Raw genomic sequence first — 16774 nt, 5'->3', positions numbered from 1 at the left:
GTATTACTAGTCATTACAACTTGAGATGAAAAAGTAAAATATTGAGGGTGAGGAATAAAATAGTCCACTACAGACCAGTGTCGGGAAAAAAAAGGAAACCAAAGACGAAAAAAATACAACAGCTGTAGGAGTTCAGTCTGAGAGTTTTTTCAATGTCTCATCCTCATTGTCTTCTATATCGCCACCTACTGGTGACAGTGGTACTGGTGAGTGCTCGACTTTCACTTAGAACACATCCCACTTCTCAGGTAGAACACCTTTGTTGAAGAGGACAGAAGCCGACACTCATGGAACGTAGCCAACTTCCAAATGCCGTCAGGCAATCGAATGGGTGTGCAGTATCATGTGACTACCCACTAAAATCCGCTATGAGGTGAAGTCGCGCGTGTTGATGTGCGAATGTGCGAGGGATTACTGTATATAAAGAAGAATAGCAGAAATGTTTCATCGTGAAGAAATAGGTAATATGTGGGGAAGCATTCTCTTAAAACTATGAACTATAGAGATTCAACTTCAACTTTATATTGATTCAGTCTGAAAGTTCTTTCAGTGTGTCATCCTCATTCTCTTCCGTGGCGCCACCTACTGGTGTCAGTGGTACTGGTGAGTGCTGGGCTTTCACTTTGAACACATCCCACTTCTCAGGTAGAACACCTTTGTTGAAGAGGACAGAAGCCAGGTAGGAGAACAACAAGATGGCAGCAATGGTGGACAGCATGGAGATGGTCTTAACTGGAGCACACTGAACATAAACACCATCCTCCAGAGTGCATCCTGGGAAATGTAGGACTGGTTCTAATCCTATTATTGGGTCTCCACTGAGCAATCGGATCATCAATCCCACCAATAAGCCCATAATAGATCCATAACCATTGGAGATGTTGAAGAAGAGGACACAGACGAGTTGAGGGAAAAGGATTATGTAGGATATGTCGGCACCCAGGAACCAGAATATCACAATGCTGTTTTTCAGGAGGGTGAGTGAGGTACTAATCACTCCCACAACCACCACTGAACCCTGCAGCACATACTTGTTTTCTTTGTCTGATGCCTGCAGGAGAAATAAGACAGAAATGTCAGGTTAACTGATTGCCCTGCTCTCAATGAGAAAAAGTCTCATTAAAGTCATTGTAGACTCTGTTGTGTTTCTATCAAATATATTTAAATTGTGTTGAAAGAGTTGGTAAATCAACTCATTAAATGCTGCCAATGAGGTGGCTATAATAATTAATAACCTATTTAAGTAGGATAATGCGAGACAATGGAAATGTAATTTTGTCCTTTGACGGTTACATACAAATTTGACTCCAAATATTGGCAATGGGGCTCTGTTTATGCTTTTACTTGTTAACTTGAATTATGGCTTCATTCCACTGTGTGAAATCACAGGACACAAATACCACTAACATCACTACTGACTGTAAAACATGTGACCATTTCATATCCAGACATTGAGATTATGGAGACCAACACTTTGTACAAATGTGACAATTTTGGTCACAGTTTGGACTTAGTGTACCACATTAAGTCCACCCACGTGAAGTTTACTTTTTCACCTGAGGTCGCAGGATGGTCTTGTATATGTCAGAGGTGAAGACAGAAGCCGATGCAAGCAATGTGGAGTCAGCTGATGACATCACAGCGGCGGCCACACATCCCATACCGATAACGGAGATGAATGTCGGGGTGAGGTGCTGCAGGGCGATGGGCAGAGCCAGAGCTGCTTCCCCACGTTCATATGGAGATGGAGAACCATAAGTGGTCTGGTTCCAGTCTGAGACATGGCAAATGATACAGGAAAAAATAATCTGATGAAGTCATCTCAACCATCAGTTTAATTTTATGAGACAAATAGGGTAGCCGATGTCTTTCTGTCAGTATGAAAGTAATTCACTTGTGCTTCCAATGAGCGTTTTGCTGGAGAAGTGAGGCCATGAGTTCTGTTGATTCACTTTGTTCGTTCATGCTGTTTAATCATTAGAGCAGATAAACCACACAGTTCTGTGAAATAAGTTACTGAAAAATCACTTCTGAAAGCTGCAGTAGACTAAAACTAGATTCATGCATGTTTGGTCTAACAATTTAACTTTTGAACATTTTAGGGTCGTCTTTCTCTCATGTTTGGTATGTTGATGTGAAGGCAGGAGTTCTGAGAGTGTCCATCATCTACTCCAGGTCTATTTTGGATCATCAAGTCAAGGCACAACATTATTACCTGTGGAGGAAACGGCTGCTCCAAGGAGTATAGGAGGTATCCCAAATAGAAGTAACAGGAAACCAGCAACGATGCATGTGATCCTGGCTATGGATGGAGAAGAAGCTGACAAGGTCCTCTGGTGGAAGCACTGAGATCCCACAGACATGCATGTCTAAAGAGTGAACCAGTTCATAGTTAGTTTGGAATCAATTCTTGCTTGATATTTGCCCCAAACCATCTTTTCAGTTCATGGGGAAACTTCCTTGAACTTTACAGCTACTTGTTGAGAATAGTTAACTTTATTTTGGCTTTCACTGCCATCTGAAGTTAAACTCTGATATAAATAAATACAATTATATATAATGCTCTGATATGCATTCCTAAAATTCACGAAAAGTGATTGACAAAGCCTGTGTAGAAGCCTCCATACAAATAGTAAATAATGATCAATCATGATCCAGGTCTTCTTCAGTTCTGGTTGTCCAATCCAAGGGGCGTTTAAGGTGTTGTTCATCAGAGTCTGACTGATGTCCAAGGTGTGAGGGTTCGTCAAAACAAATGGAACACAGATCCACTGCAGGGACAAATGGAAATCAAATAATGAATTAACTTTTTGAGGAATGCTTTAGATTTTTGTTACCTTGTAATGAGAACCTCACCAAGCCAGTGACTATGAGGATGAGTTGTATAATATCTGTGTAGGCCACAGAGTAGAGACCTCCCATCAGGGTGTAGGTAACAGCGACAGCGGAGGAGATCCACATACAAACAGAAAAGGGCAAATCCAGGATCACACTCATAGTTCCTCCTGTCAAACACATGAAGTTGTTTATATTTATAAATGTTTTCAGTGATTTTCTGTCAATGTATTTATATAACACAGACATATTTTCATGAAACACAAAATATGTTGAAATAAAGATTGAAAGAAGCTGTATATACAGATGGACAATGTCTTAAACAGATTTGGAATATTAAGGTGGCAATGTAGCGAAAGAGAGAGCGAGAGAGAGAGAGTGCGAGAGCGAAAGAGAGAGAGAGAGTGCGAGAGTGAAAGAGAGAAAGACAGAGAGAGAGAGAGAGCGAAAGACAGAGAGAGAATATGTACTTGGGTTTTCATGGAAATCTGGAGAAAAGACTGCATAAGGATTGATCCTATGAGCAAACGATTGAGTTGGAGGATTTGGAGGCAAAAAGAAGTCTGTTTTTAAATCTCTTGTGAAAACCTACCTCTTCTCCGTAACATCTAGATAGACACTGGATCTCATTTTATCTTATTTTTCGACCCAACAGCTTTTGGATATCTTATTTTTCTTGCTCTGATTGTATGGCTTTTGCGTTTATCCATGTTTTTTGTTTTTAATTAATTTATTTTACTTGCAATATTTGAGCCATTTTATTTTTTATCTATAATGTTTGTTCTTTTCATTTATTCATCTGTACAGCACTTTGGTCGACTGTGGTTGTAAAGTGCTCAACAGATAAAGATTGGATTGGATGGGATTGGAAACAGAAAAACAGGAATAAGAGATATTTACTGTATACAACTTCCAGGTATTGGGAATACCTAGTTTCCTTGTGATTTCACCAAAAACCAAGTTCCTTGATTGTTTGACCCTACTTCCGGAGAACGAGAACAGACACATTCCTTCTTCCTCCTGTTTTCCTGCTCTAACTCTTTCTAAAATGACAAGAGGAAAACTAAAAGCAGATGAGTTTGATAAGATAAAGGCTTTTGAGTTAAACTAACCGACAAGTCAAAGAATGAGTTGCTAGAAGACAGAAGGAAGGTCTTGGAAGAAGTGAAGCAGTTGCAGACAAATATGGAAGAGAAAGACCGGCGTATTGTTGCCTAAGAACAGACAGTGGAAAATTTGGAACAGAATGCTCGAATTAATGATATGATTAGGACCGGCAAGCTGCACACATGTAGATGCTGGAGCCAGGGGAAGTGGTCAAGATACCGAGCACAACTCTGATACTGTCACAGTGGAGCAACAAGTGATTTCTCAACTCAGAAATCTGGAGATAATCCTATATCTGGAGTACATCTAAAGTTGTTAGTCATTGCCATCCAGGGATAGGAGACCACCTACAGTTTTGATGAAATTCTACAACCCTTAGCACAAGATTGCTCTTCTGAAACAAGGCTTCAAACTGAAAAGAAACAAATGTTTACATCAGCAAGATATGATATTGCCAAAAAAGACTCGTAAACGGATAATGAACATCTACAATGTTAACAAACCTTGTTGTTCCGAAGTAGAATCTAATCATGGTTATGCTCTAGGTTATAACAGGGATGTAATATAAGGGAATGGACGATTGAAACAACAATGTGCCACAATGAGTGTCAAAATTCAAGTTATGAATTGGTTGAAAAACATGTTGTGATGAGAAAAGTGTTTAAATTGAATTCTGGGGACGGGGACCACACAAGCCAGACAGCTTCTACACCTCAGCCCTTTTTTTTTGGATGCTGTTGATGTTGCAAATGAGATGAAGGTGGTGAAGACTCCAACATCATGAAAACCTGTCCCTAGAATCTGGACTTATCTGTAACAACAGTATTATACAAGAGGTTGACAATGGATGAAACTTACCTAAACCAATAAGTGTTGTGGTCGACAGAATCAAATCGTAAATCACTGAAAAAAGACTCATTCCGGCTGTTATCACTTTCCCATACTTGACATGGAATGGGTCCAGCATGGTCACATAGTTCTTCTCTCTCATTGGTTTGGCAAAGACAAGACCCCCTTCATTGGGAAAGGACAAAATCAAAATGTAAAACTGTTTTGAATTACGGATGTTTAGAATTTTAAAGTATTACCAAAAATACAAGATGAACTTAATGCCATTATTGATATTATTGTCCAGATCAGTCCCATAGATGGCGTGTGCACGATCTCAACTGTGCCAACAATAAAGGCTCCTCCGACCCTCGAGGCTTGAGAATGGATAAAACACAGGTCATTTTTAGCGCACAAAAAGCAATTATTTTGAGTAGAGAACAAGAAAGGGGAGTCATGAAGTTTCTGTCTTTGACTATCAGTGGAATCATCTCATCCAAGGCAATTGAACCTGCCTGTGCCCATCCATCTCCAGGTTGGATGCAGTTTAACTTCATACCCAAATCCTGGCTACTGTTTTGTTCCATGTGTGTCACAATAGATTGATTGATACCGTCTCAAGTTCTTTTCGTTTTTTCTGTCTCTTCTTTCTTCCTGCTGCTTCTACAGGTGAGCCTCAGTCATACTGCTGCTAATACTTAGTTTCAGCAGTATATGATTGAGGTATGTATTAAAATAAAACCCTGCAAAGAATATTTCTTGATTTATTCTATTACTCATATTTTTGATGGTATTGATTTTTTGGAATCCTGTCCTTCAGTTATCCTGTAAAATACCCTCCTCACCTGTCATGGTGAAGACGCCCACCACCAAGTTGATGCTCCGGTTTCCCAGCAGGGCCATCTCCATCCCAGTGGCTCCACTTTTCTTCTGTTTCCTTTTGGCCTTGAAAGAAGCCCAGATTCCGGTCCCAAGAACCAGCAGGTAGAAAACCACCATCACTATCACTCCTGGGATGTTGGGAGCCATGATGCCCGTTTTGAATATCTTCTGCACAAGCTGAAGTGTGAACATATCATAGAAACGCTGTACTACACATTTGACTAATTATAAATTGAAGATAATTACTAACAAGCTCACCCAACAATTAACAAAACTGGTTTTCAGTTTCCTCTTCTCCTTTCGGCTTTTCCCCTCAGGGGTTGATTATGCAGAAAAACGTGCAATTATGTCCTTTAGAGACTTCTTCTTCTTTTCCTTTCGGCTTTTCCCCTCAGGGGTCGCCACAGCGAATCAATTTCCTCCATCTAGCCCTGTCCTTTGAATCCTCTTCTCTCACACCAACTATCTTCATGTCTTCCCTCACTACATCCATAAACCTCCTCTTTGGTCTTCCTCTAGGCCTCCTGCCTGGCAGTTCAAAACTCATGTCCTTTAGAGACTAAAATATTCAAATATATTCAAGTCTGACAAATAATGGTAATGTCAACATGTTCACGTTTAACTAAATAAAACAAATATATATTGATGGGTTTGTAACTTAAAATGGATCATACTGACTGTCAATACAATAATTATATCTGTAAGAATTAAAAAATTAAAATGTAACAGAACAAAAAAATAGAAAGGTTTAAAGCAAATGTCATGGGTACGGACCTATGAGCAGATTTACAACTGTAAAAACATTAGATAGATAGATAGATAGATAGATATACTTTAATAATCCCGAAGGAAACTCAGAGTAACATCTGCTCACAAAAAAAGATACAGATAAATACACATAGTGACTGACAAGGACAAAAAGACATTACCTAAATTACATAATTACATAATTAACATAATTACATAATTAATTACAACAATGTAGCCGCAAGAGGACACAAGCCAGTGTCTTATTGTGCCGGTCCCAAGCCCGGATAAATGCAGAGGGTTGCGTCAGGAAGGGCATCCGGCGTAAAACTTTTGCCAAATCAAAGATGCGAATCAAACCTATGACTTCCATACCGGATCGGTCGAGGCTCGAGTTAACAACGACTGCCATTGGTGCTGTTGACCTACAGGGCGCCGGGGGAAATTGGATTACTGTTGGTCGAAGAAGGAGAGGAGGAAAGTGCGTTCGCTCGAAGAAAGAGAAGAGGAACACCAAGAGTATAGGACTAAGAGTAGGGACGATGAATGTTGGAACTATGACAGGAAAAGGTAGAGAGTTGGTTGATATGATGCAGAGAAGGAAGGTACACATACTGTGTGTACAGGAGACCAGGTGGAAAGGTAGCAAGGCTAGAAGTTTAGGAGCAGGGTTCAAGTTGTTCTATCATGGTGTAGATGGGAAGAGAAATGGAGGAGGAGTTATCTTGAAGGAGGAGTTTGTTAGGAATGTCCTGGAGGTAAAAAGAGTGTCGGATAGAGTGATGAGTCTGAAGCTAGAAATAGAAGGTGTGATGTTCAATGTTGTTAGTGGGTATGCTCCACAGGTAGGATGTGAGCTGGAGGAGAAGGAGACATTCTGGTTGGACTTTGATGAAGTGATGCAGAGCATGCTTAGAAGTGAGAGAGTTGTCATTGGAGCAGACTTCAATGGACATGTTGGTGCAGGAAACAAAGGGGATGAGGATGTGATGGGCAGGTTTGGTATCCAGGAGAGGAATGCAGAAGGACAGATGGTGGTTGACTTTGCAAAAAGGATGGAAATTGCTGTAGTGAATACTTTCTTCCAGAAGAGCCAGGAACATAGAGTGACCTATAAGAGTGGAGGTAGGAGCACACAGGTAGACTACATCTGGTGTAGACGGTGTAACCTGAAGGAGATCAGTGATTGCAAAGTAGTGGTAGACAGAGATGGGAAGGACGTGCAGCAGGTTAGGGTGATTAAGGATAGGGATGGAAGTCTATTGACAGGTACCAATAGTGTGATGGGAAGATGGAAAGAGTACTTTGAAGAGTTGATGAACGTGGAAAATGAGAGAGAACAAAGACTAGAAGAGGTGACTGTTGTGGACCAGGAAGTAGAAAAGATTAGTCAGGATGAAGTGAGGAGGGCACTGAAGAGGATGAAGAGTGGAAAGGCAGTCGGTCCTGATGATATACCTGTAGAGGTTTGGAAGTGTCTAGGAGAGGTGGCAGTAGAGTTTCTGACTGGGTTTTTCAACAGGATCTTAGATAGTGAGAAGATGCCTGAGGAATGGAGGAGAAGTGTGCTGGTGCCCATTTTTAAGAACAAGGGAGATGTGCAGAGTTGTGGCAACTACAGTGGAATAAAGCTGATGAGCCATACAATGAAGTTATGGGAGAGAGTAGTGGAAGCTAGACTAAGGGCAGAAGTGAACATTTGTGAGCAGCAGTATGGTTTCATGCCAAAAAAGAGTACTACAGATGCAGTATTTGCTTTGAGGATGTTGATAAAGAAGTACAGAGAAGGCCAGAGGGAGCTGCATTGTGTTTTTGTAGATCTGGAGAAAGCTGATGACAGGGTGTCCAGAGAGGAACTGAGGTATTGTATGAGGAAATCTGGAGTGGCAGAGAAGTATGTTAGAGCGGTGCAGGACATGTATGAGGACTGTAAGACAGTGGTGAGGTGTGTGTAGGTGTGACAGAGGAGGTCAAGGTGGAGGTGGGACTGCATCAGGGATCAGCTCTGAGCCCCTTCTTGTTGCTATGGTGATGGACAGACTGACAGACGAGGTTAGACAGGAATCTCCATGGACTATGATGTTTGCAGATGACATTGTGATCTGCAGTGAGAGCAGGGAACAGGTGGAGGAGAAGCTAGAGAGGTGGAGGTTTGTCCTGGAAAGGAGAGGAATGAAGGTTAGCCGCAGTAAGACAGAGTACATGTGTGTGAATGAGAGGGACCCAAGTGGAAGAGTGAGGTTAGAGGGAGAAGAGATCAAGAAGGTGGAGGATTTGAAGTACTTAGGGTCAACAGTCCAGAGCAATGGAGAGTGTGGAAAAGAGGTGAAGAAGCGTGTCCAGGCAGGATGGAACGGGTGGAGGAAAGTGTCAGGTGTGATGTGTGATAGAAGAGTTTCAGCTAAAATGAAAGGAAAGGTGTACAAAACTGTGGTGAGACCAGCCATGTTGTTTGGTCTAGAGACAGTGTCACTGAGGAAAAGACAGGAGACAGAGCTGGAGGTAGCAGAGATGAAGATGCTGAGGTTCTCTCTGGGAGTGACCAGGATGGATAGGATCAGGAATGAGTACATCAGAGGAACAGCACATGTTAGAGGTTCTGGAGATAAAGTCAGAGAGGCCAGACTGAGATGGTTTGGACATGTCCAGAGGAGAGATAGTGAATATATTGGTAGAAGGATGCTGAGTTTTGAACTGCCAGGCAGGAGGCCTAGAGGAAGATCAAAGAGGAGGTTTATGGATGTAATGAGGCAAGACATGAAGGTAGTTCATGTGAGAGAAGAGAATTCAAAGGACAGGGTTAGATGGAGGCAATTGATTCGCTGTGGCGACCCCTGAAGGGAAAAGCCGAAAGGAAAAGAAGAAGAAGAAGACATTATTAATTACAACGACAGTACACATAACATAAAAAGGAAGCACAAGTACATGAAATAAGCATGATAAGACATAGAAGCAGCACAGGAAGAAGATATAAGAATAAGTGGATGAACCAAACTGTAGACTGACACCAGGGACCCCCACATAGTATCCCTCAGATCAATCTAAACTTGGACATAGTTCTCCTGTCTAGAACAGTCTTCACAGAGTCCAGGTCCTAGCCGATCACAAAACCAGCCCTCCGAATGAGCCTGTCTAGGCGCTTGGTGTCCCGCGTCCTGGCACCACCACCCCAACACACAATGGCATAGGACAGCACACTGGACACTATGGACTGGTAAGACAGCACACTGGACACTATGGACTGGTAGAACAGTCTAAGCAGTTCTACTTCGGAACTGAAGAAGCCTCCTGGATGAAAGGTGAGACATCTTCAAACTATTTATCTTATTATTTACGGTACTTTAAACATTTATGAACCCTCCTCATACTGATATCAAACCACCTTCTATCTGTATTACCTTTTCCCACACTCTGATTGACTGTTTAAAGCACTTCTGTGTCTCATAAAAGTGCGCTGCCTTCCGAGACTCATGGAACGTAGCGCACTTCCAAATGCCGTCAGGAAATCGAATGCACGTACAGTATCATGTGACTACCCACTAAAATCCACAATGAGGTGAAGTTACACGTGTTGATGTGCAAATGTGCGAAGGATTACTGTATATAAAGAAGAATAGCAGAAATGCTTCATCGTGCAGAAATAGGTAATATGTGGGGAAGCATTCTCTTAAAACTATGAACTATAGAGATTCAACTTCAACTTTATATTGATTCAGTCTGAAAGTTCTTTCAGTGTGTCATCCTCATTCTCTTCTGTAGCGCCACCTACTGGTGACAGTGGTACTGGTGAGTGCTGGGCTTTCACTTTGAACACATCCCACTTCTCAGGTAGAACACCTTTGTTGAAGAGGACAGAAGCCAGGTAGGAGAACAACAAGATGGCAGCAATGGCAGACAGCATGGAGATGGTCTTAACTGGAGCGTACTGGACATAAACACCATCCTCCAGAGTGCATCCTGGGAAATGTAGGACTGGTTCCAATCCGAATGATCTGTCTCCACTAAGTAGTCTGACCGTCAGTCCCACCAGGAAGCCCATAATAGATCCATAACTATTGGAGATGTTCAAGAACACGACACAGACGAGTTGAGGGAAAATGATTATGTAGGATATGTCAGCACCCAGGAACCAGAATATCACAATGCTGTTTTTCAGGAGGGTGAGTGAGGTACAAATCACTCCCACAACCACCACTGAACCCTGCAGCACATACTTGTTTTCTTTGTCTGAGGCCTGCAGGAGAAATAAGACAGAAATGTCAGGTTAACTGATTGCCCTGCTCTCAATGACAAAAAGTCTCATTAAAGTCATTGTAGACTCTGTTGTGTTTCTATCAAATATATTTAAATTGTGTTGAAAGAGTTGGTAAATCAACTCATTAAATGCTGCCAATGAGGTGGCTATAATAATTAATAACCTATTTAAGTAGGATTATGCGAGACAATAGAAATGTAAATGTGTTCTTTGACGGTTACACACAAATTTGACTCCAAATATTGGCAATGGGGCTCTGTTTATGCTTTTACTTGTTAACTTGAATTATGGCTTCATTCCACTGTGTGAAATCACAGGACACAAATACCACTAACATCACTACTGACTGTAAAACATGTGACCATTTCATATCCAGACATTGAGATTATGGAGACCAACACTTTGTACAAATGTGACAATTTTGGTCACAGTTTGGACTTAGTGTACCACATTAAGTCCACCCACGTGAAGTTTACTTTTTCACCTGAGGTCGCAGGATGGTCTTGTATATGTCAGAGGTGAAGACAGAAGCCGATGCAAGCAATGTGGAGTCAGCTGATGACATCACAGCGGCGGCCACACATCCCATACCGATAACGGAGATGAATGTCGGGGTGAGGTGCTGCAGGGCGATGGGCAGAGCCAGAGCTGCTTCCCCACGTTCATATGGAGATGGAGAACCATAAGTGGTCTGGTTCCAGTCTGAGACATGGCAAATGATACAGGAAAAAATAATCTGATGAAGTCATCTCAACCATCAGTTTAATTTTATGAGACAAATAGGGTAGCCGATGTCTTTCTGTCAGTATGAATGTAATTCACTTGTGCTTCCAATGAGCGTTTTGCTGGAGAAGTGAGGCCATGAGTTCTGTTGATTCACTTTGTTCGTTCATGCTGTTTAATCATTAGAGCAGATAAACCACACAGTTCTGTGAAATAAGTTACTGAAAAATCACTTCTGAAAGCTGCAGTAGACTAAAACTACATTCCTGCATGTTTGGTCTAACAATTTAACTTTTGAACATTTTAGGCTCGTCTTTTTCTAATGTTTGGTATGTTGATGTGAAGGCAGGAGTTTTGAGAGTGTCCATCATCTACTCCAGGTCTATTTTGGATCATCAAGTCAAGGCACAACATTATTACCTGTGGAGGAAACGGCTGCTCCAAGGAGTATAGGAGGTATCCCAAATAGAAGTAACAGGAAACCAGCAACGATGCATATGATCCTGGCTGTGGACGGAGAAGAAGCTGACAAGGTCCTCTGGTGGAAGCACTGAGATCCCACAGACTTCAAAGTCTAAAGAGTGAACCAGTTTATAGTTAGTTTGGAATCAATTCTTCAAAAGTTATGCTTGATATTTGCCCCAAACCATCTTTTCAGTTCATGGGGAAACTTCCTTGAACTTTACAGCTACTTGCTGAGAATAGTAAACTTTAGTTTGGCTTTCACTGCCATCTGAAGTTATGCATTTCTAAAATTTTTTAAAAAAGTGATTGACAAAGCCTGTGTAGAAGCCTCCATACAAATAGTAAATAATGATCAATCATGATCCAGGTCTTCTTCAGTTCTGGTTGTCCAATCCAAGGGGCGTTTAAGGTGTTGTTCATCAGAGTCTGACTGATGTCCAAGGTGTGAGGGTTCGTCAAAACAAATGGAACACAGATCCACTGCAGGGACAAATGGAAATAAAATAATGAATTAACTTTTTGAGGAATGCTTTAGATTTTTGTTACCTTGTAATGAGAACCTCACCAAGCCAGTGACTATGAGGATCAGTTGTATAATATCTGTGTAGGCCACAGAGTAGAGACCTCCCATCAGGGTGTAGGTAACAGCGACAGCGGAGGAGATCCACATACAAACAGAAAAGGGCAAATCCAGGATCACACTCATAGTTCCTCCTGTCAAACACATGAAGTTGTTTATATTTATAAATGTTTTCAGTGATTTTCTGTCAATGTATTTATATAACACAGACATATTTTCATGAAACACAAAATATGTTGAAATAAAGATTGAAAGAAGCTGTATATACAGATGGACAATGTCTTAAACAGATTTGGAATAGTAAGGTGGCAATGTTGCTAGACTGCATCAGATGGTTGGTAGGAGAGAGAGAGAGAGAGAGAGAGAGAGAGAGAGAGAGAGAGAGAGACAGCGCGAGAGAGAGAGAGAGAGAGAGAGAGCGCGAGAGAGAGAGAGAGAATATGTACTTGGGTTTTCATGGAAATCTGGAGAAAAGACTGCATAAGGATTGATCCTATGAGCAAACGATTGAGTTGGAGGATTTGGAGGCTAAAAGAAGACGGCTTGCAGATGTGAATATGGAGAATTTATCAGGAGGAAGATGATGAGGATAAAGTTGTCTGACCAAAGCAGGAAAAGAAGACCATGGGGGTCCTTGGAAGTTTTTTGAGGTGTTGAAGTGGTTACGGGGATGGTTTGTGTGACATACAAGGATGTAGCAGACAAAGTGAGGTGGAGATCTTTTTCAGTGGCATCCATTCACAGAAGGTTGACAATGGAATAAACAGCACCCGTAAACATGAGCACATTACCCCCATTTTAGCCTCTCGCCAAGCTGCCCATACATTTTAGAATCTATTTTAAAATTCTTTTATTTACTTTTAAATGCCTGAATGCTCTTGCCCCGTCTTACCTCTCTGAGCTTCTACACCCTTACGTACCTGCTCGCTCTCTCAGGTCAGCTGAGCAGCTGTACCTGAATGTGCCCAAGACCAAACGGAAGCTCAGAGGGGACCGTGCCTTTGCCTTGTGGCACCTAAATCATGGAATAATCTGCCTCAACAAATCAGACAGGCTCTTGCTTTTATCCATGTTTTTTGTTTTTAATTAACTTATTTTACTTACAATATTTGAGCCGTTTTGTTTTTTTATCAAAACGATTGATCCCATAAGTCAACAAGTTAGTTGGATGATTTGGAAACAAAGAGAAGACAGTTTGCAGATGTGAAGTGAAAATATGGGGAATATATCAGGGGGGAGATGATGAGGATAAAGTCGTCCGGCGAAAGGAGAAAAGGAAGACAATGAGCGTCTTTGGGAGTTTTTGAAGGTGTTGAAGTGGCTATAAGGATGGTTTGTATGACATTCAAGGATGTAGCAGACAAGGTGAGGTATAGATCTTTTGCAGTGGCATCCATTGACAGAAGATCAACAATAGAATGAACAGAAAAACAGGAATAACAGATATGTACAGTATATAACACCCAGGTATTGGGAATACCTAGTTTCCTTGTGATTTCGCCAAAAACCAAGTTCCTTGATTGTTTGACCCTACTTCCGGATTTCAACGAGAACAGACACATTCCTTCCTCCTCCTGTTTTCCTGCTCTAACTCTTTCTAAAATGACAAGAGGAAAACTAAAAGCAGATGAGTTTGATAAGATCAAGGCTTTTGAGTTAAACTAACCGAAAAGTCAAAGAATGAGTTGCTAGAAGACAGAAGGAAGGTCTTGGAAGAAGTGAAGCAGTTGCAGACAAATATGGAAGAGAAAGACCGGCGTATTGTTGCCATATAACAGAAAGTGGAAAATTTGGAACAGAACGCTCGAATTAATATGATTAGGACCGGCAAGCTGCACACATGTAGATGCTGGAGCCAGGGGAAGTGGTCAAGATACCGAGCACAACTCTGATACTGTCACAGTGGAGCAACAAGTGATTTCTCAACTCAAAAATCTGGAGATAATCCTATATCTGGAGTACATCTAAAGTTGTTAGTCATTGCCATCCAGGGATAGGAGACCACCTACAGTTTTGATGAAATTCTACAACCCTTAGCACAAGATTGCTCTTCTGAAACAAGGCTTCAAACTGAAAAGAAACAAATGTTTACATCAGCAAGATATGATATTGCCAAAAAAGACTCGTAAACGGATAATGAACATCTACAATGTTAACAAACCTTGTTGTTCCGAAGAAGAATCTAATCATGGTTATGCTCTAGGTTATAACAGGGATGTAATATAAGGGAATGGATGATTGAAACAACAATGTGCCACAATGAGTGTCAAAATTCAAGGTATGACTTGGTTGAAAAACATGTTGTGATGAGAAAAGTGTTTAAATTGAATTCTGGGGACGGGGACCACACAAGCCAGACAGCTTCTACACCTCAGCCCTTTTTTTTTGGATGCTGTTGATGTTGCAAATGAGATGAAGGTGGTGAAGACTCCAACATCATGAAAACCTGTCCCTAGAATCTGGACTTATCTGTAACAACAGTATTATACAAGAGGTTGACAATGGATGAAACTTACCTAAACCAATAAGTGTTGTGGTCGACAGAATCAAATCGTAAATCACTGAAAAAAGACTCATTCCGGCTGTTATCACTTTCCCATACTTGACATGGAATGGGTGCAGCATGGTCACATAGTTCTTCTCTCTCATTGGTTTGGCAAAGACAAGACCCCCTTCATTGGAAAACAGACAAAATCAAAATGTAAAACTGTTTTGAATTACGGATGTTTAGAATTTTAAAGTATTACCAAAAATACAAGATGAACTTAATGCCATTATTGATATTATTGTCCAGATCAGTCCCATAGATGGCGTGTGCACGATCTCAACTGTGCCAACAATAAAGGCTCCTCCGACCCTCGAGGCTTGAGAATGGATAAAACACAGGTCATTTTTAGCGCACAAAAAGCAATTATTTTGAGTAGAGAACAAGAAAGGGGAGTCATGAAGTTTCTGTCTTTGACTATCAGTGGAATCATCTCATCCAAGGCAATTGAACCTGCCTGTGCCCATCCATCTCCAGGTTGGATGCAGTTTAACTTCATACCCAAATCCTGGCTACTGTTTTGTTCCATGTGTGTCACAATAGATTGATTGATACCGTCTCAAGTTCTTTTCGTTTTTTCTGTCTCTTCTTTCTTCCTGCTGCTTCTACAGGTGAGCCTCAGTCATACTGCTGCTAATACTTAGTTTCAGCAGTATATGATTGAGGTATGTATTAAAATAAAACCCTGCAAAGAATATTTCTTGATTTATTCTATTACTCATATTTTTGATGGTATTGATTTTTTGGAATCCTGTCCTTCAGTTATCCTGTAAAATACCCTCCTCACCTGTCATGGTGAAGACGCCCACCACCAAGTTGATGCTCCGGTTTCCCAGCAGGGCCATCTCCATCCCAGTGGCTCCACTGCTCTTCTGTTTCCTTTTGGCCTTGAAAGAAGCCCAGATTCCGGTCCCAAGAACCAGCAGGTAGAAAACCACCATCACTATCACTCCTGGGATGTTAACAGCCATGATGCCCGTTTTGAATATCTTCTGCACAAGCTGAAGTGTGAACATATCATAGAAACGCTGTACTACACATTTGATAATTATAAATTGAAGATAATTACTAACAAGCTCACCCAACAATTAACAAAACTGGTTTTCAGTTTCCTCTTCTCCTTTCGGCTTTTCCCCTCAGGGGTTGAATATGCAGAAAACGTGCAATTATGTCCTTTAGAGACTTCTTCTTCTTTTCCTTTCGGCTTTTCCCTTCAGGGGTCGCCACAGCGAATCAATTTCCTCCATCTAACCCTGTCCTTTGAATCCTCTTCTCTCACACCAACTATCTTCATGTCTTCCCTCACTACATCCATAAACCTCCTCTTTGGTCTTCCTCTAGGCCTCCTGCCTGGCAGTTCAAAACTCATGTCCTTTAGAGACTAAAATATTCAAATATATTCAAGTCTGACAAATAATGGTAATGTCAACATGTTCACGTTTAACTAAATAAAACAAATATATATTGATGGGTTTGTAACTTAAAATGGATCATACTGACTGTCAATACAATAATTATATCTGTAAGAATTAAAAATTAAAATGTAACAGAACAAAAAAATAGAAAGGTTTAAAGCAAATGTCATGGGTACGGACCTATGAGCAGATTTACAACTGTAAAAACATTAGATAGATAGATAGATAGATAGATAGATAGATATACTTTAATAATCCCGAAGGAAACTCAGAGTAACATCTGCTCACAAAAAAAGATACAGATAAATACACATAGTGACTGACAAGGACAAAAAGACATTACCTAAATTACATAATTACATAATTAACATAATTACATAATTAATTACAAC

General features: G+C 40.9%; 2 protein-coding genes across 2 annotated transcripts; both read right to left on the bottom strand.

Annotated features, from left to right (window-relative positions):
* Window positions 1-529: 529 nt before the first annotated feature.
* LOC137604049 (high-affinity choline transporter 1-like) lies at window positions 530-5799 on the bottom strand. Its single transcript, XM_068327979.1, has 8 exons — window positions 5616-5799; window positions 5031-5147; window positions 4801-4956; window positions 2857-3005; window positions 2628-2771; window positions 2216-2369; window positions 1557-1774; window positions 530-1051 (listed from the first exon to the last, which is right to left on the bottom strand). Exons 1-8 carry the CDS (start codon window positions 5797-5799, stop codon window positions 530-532), a joined length of 1644 nt encoding a protein of 547 aa, XP_068184080.1.
* A 4240-nt stretch (window positions 5800-10039) lies between these two features.
* LOC137603358 (high-affinity choline transporter 1-like) lies at window positions 10040-15938 on the bottom strand. The gene is made up of 8 exons (XM_068326726.1): window positions 15755-15938; window positions 15170-15286; window positions 14939-15094; window positions 12408-12556; window positions 12179-12322; window positions 11798-11951; window positions 11139-11356; window positions 10040-10633 (listed from the first exon to the last, which is right to left on the bottom strand). Exons 1-8 carry the CDS (start codon window positions 15936-15938, stop codon window positions 10112-10114), a joined length of 1644 nt encoding a protein of 547 aa, XP_068182827.1. The 3' UTR covers window positions 10040-10111.
* Between the last annotated feature and the right edge of the window lie 836 nt (window positions 15939-16774).

Source organism: Antennarius striatus, chromosome 11 (genome assembly GCF_040054535.1).
Source record: "Antennarius striatus isolate MH-2024 chromosome 11, ASM4005453v1, whole genome shotgun sequence".
NCBI classification, from domain to species: Eukaryota; Metazoa; Chordata; class Actinopteri; order Lophiiformes; family Antennariidae; genus Antennarius; species Antennarius striatus.
The sequence above is the reverse complement of the archived record's forward strand: the minus strand, read 5'-3'. Positions and strand labels throughout refer to the sequence as shown.

Excerpts from the sequence above, each read along its gene's own strand:
- LOC137604049 (XM_068327979.1), bottom strand. The coding sequence starts at position 5,799 with ATGGCTCCCAACATCCCAGGAGTGATAGTGATGGTGGTTTTCTACCTG. Across the intron at positions 5,148-5,615 it reads GGGCGTCTTCACCATGACAG|CCTCGAGGGTCGGAGGAGCC; the intron begins GTGAGGAGGGTA and ends TCCATTCTCAAG. Across the intron at positions 2,772-2,856 it reads TCCTCATAGTCACTGGCTTG|TGGATCTGTGTTCCATTTGT; the intron begins GTGAGGTTCTCA and ends TTGTCCCTGCAG.
- LOC137603358 (XM_068326726.1), bottom strand. The coding sequence starts at position 15,938 with ATGGCTGTTAACATCCCAGGAGTGATAGTGATGGTGGTTTTCTACCTG. Across the intron at positions 12,323-12,407 it reads TCCTCATAGTCACTGGCTTG|TGGATCTGTGTTCCATTTGT; the intron begins GTGAGGTTCTCA and ends TTGTCCCTGCAG. Across the intron at positions 11,952-12,178 it reads TTGATCATTATTTACTATTT|ACTTTGAAGTCTGTGGGATC; the intron begins GTATGGAGGCTT and ends TTCACTCTTTAG.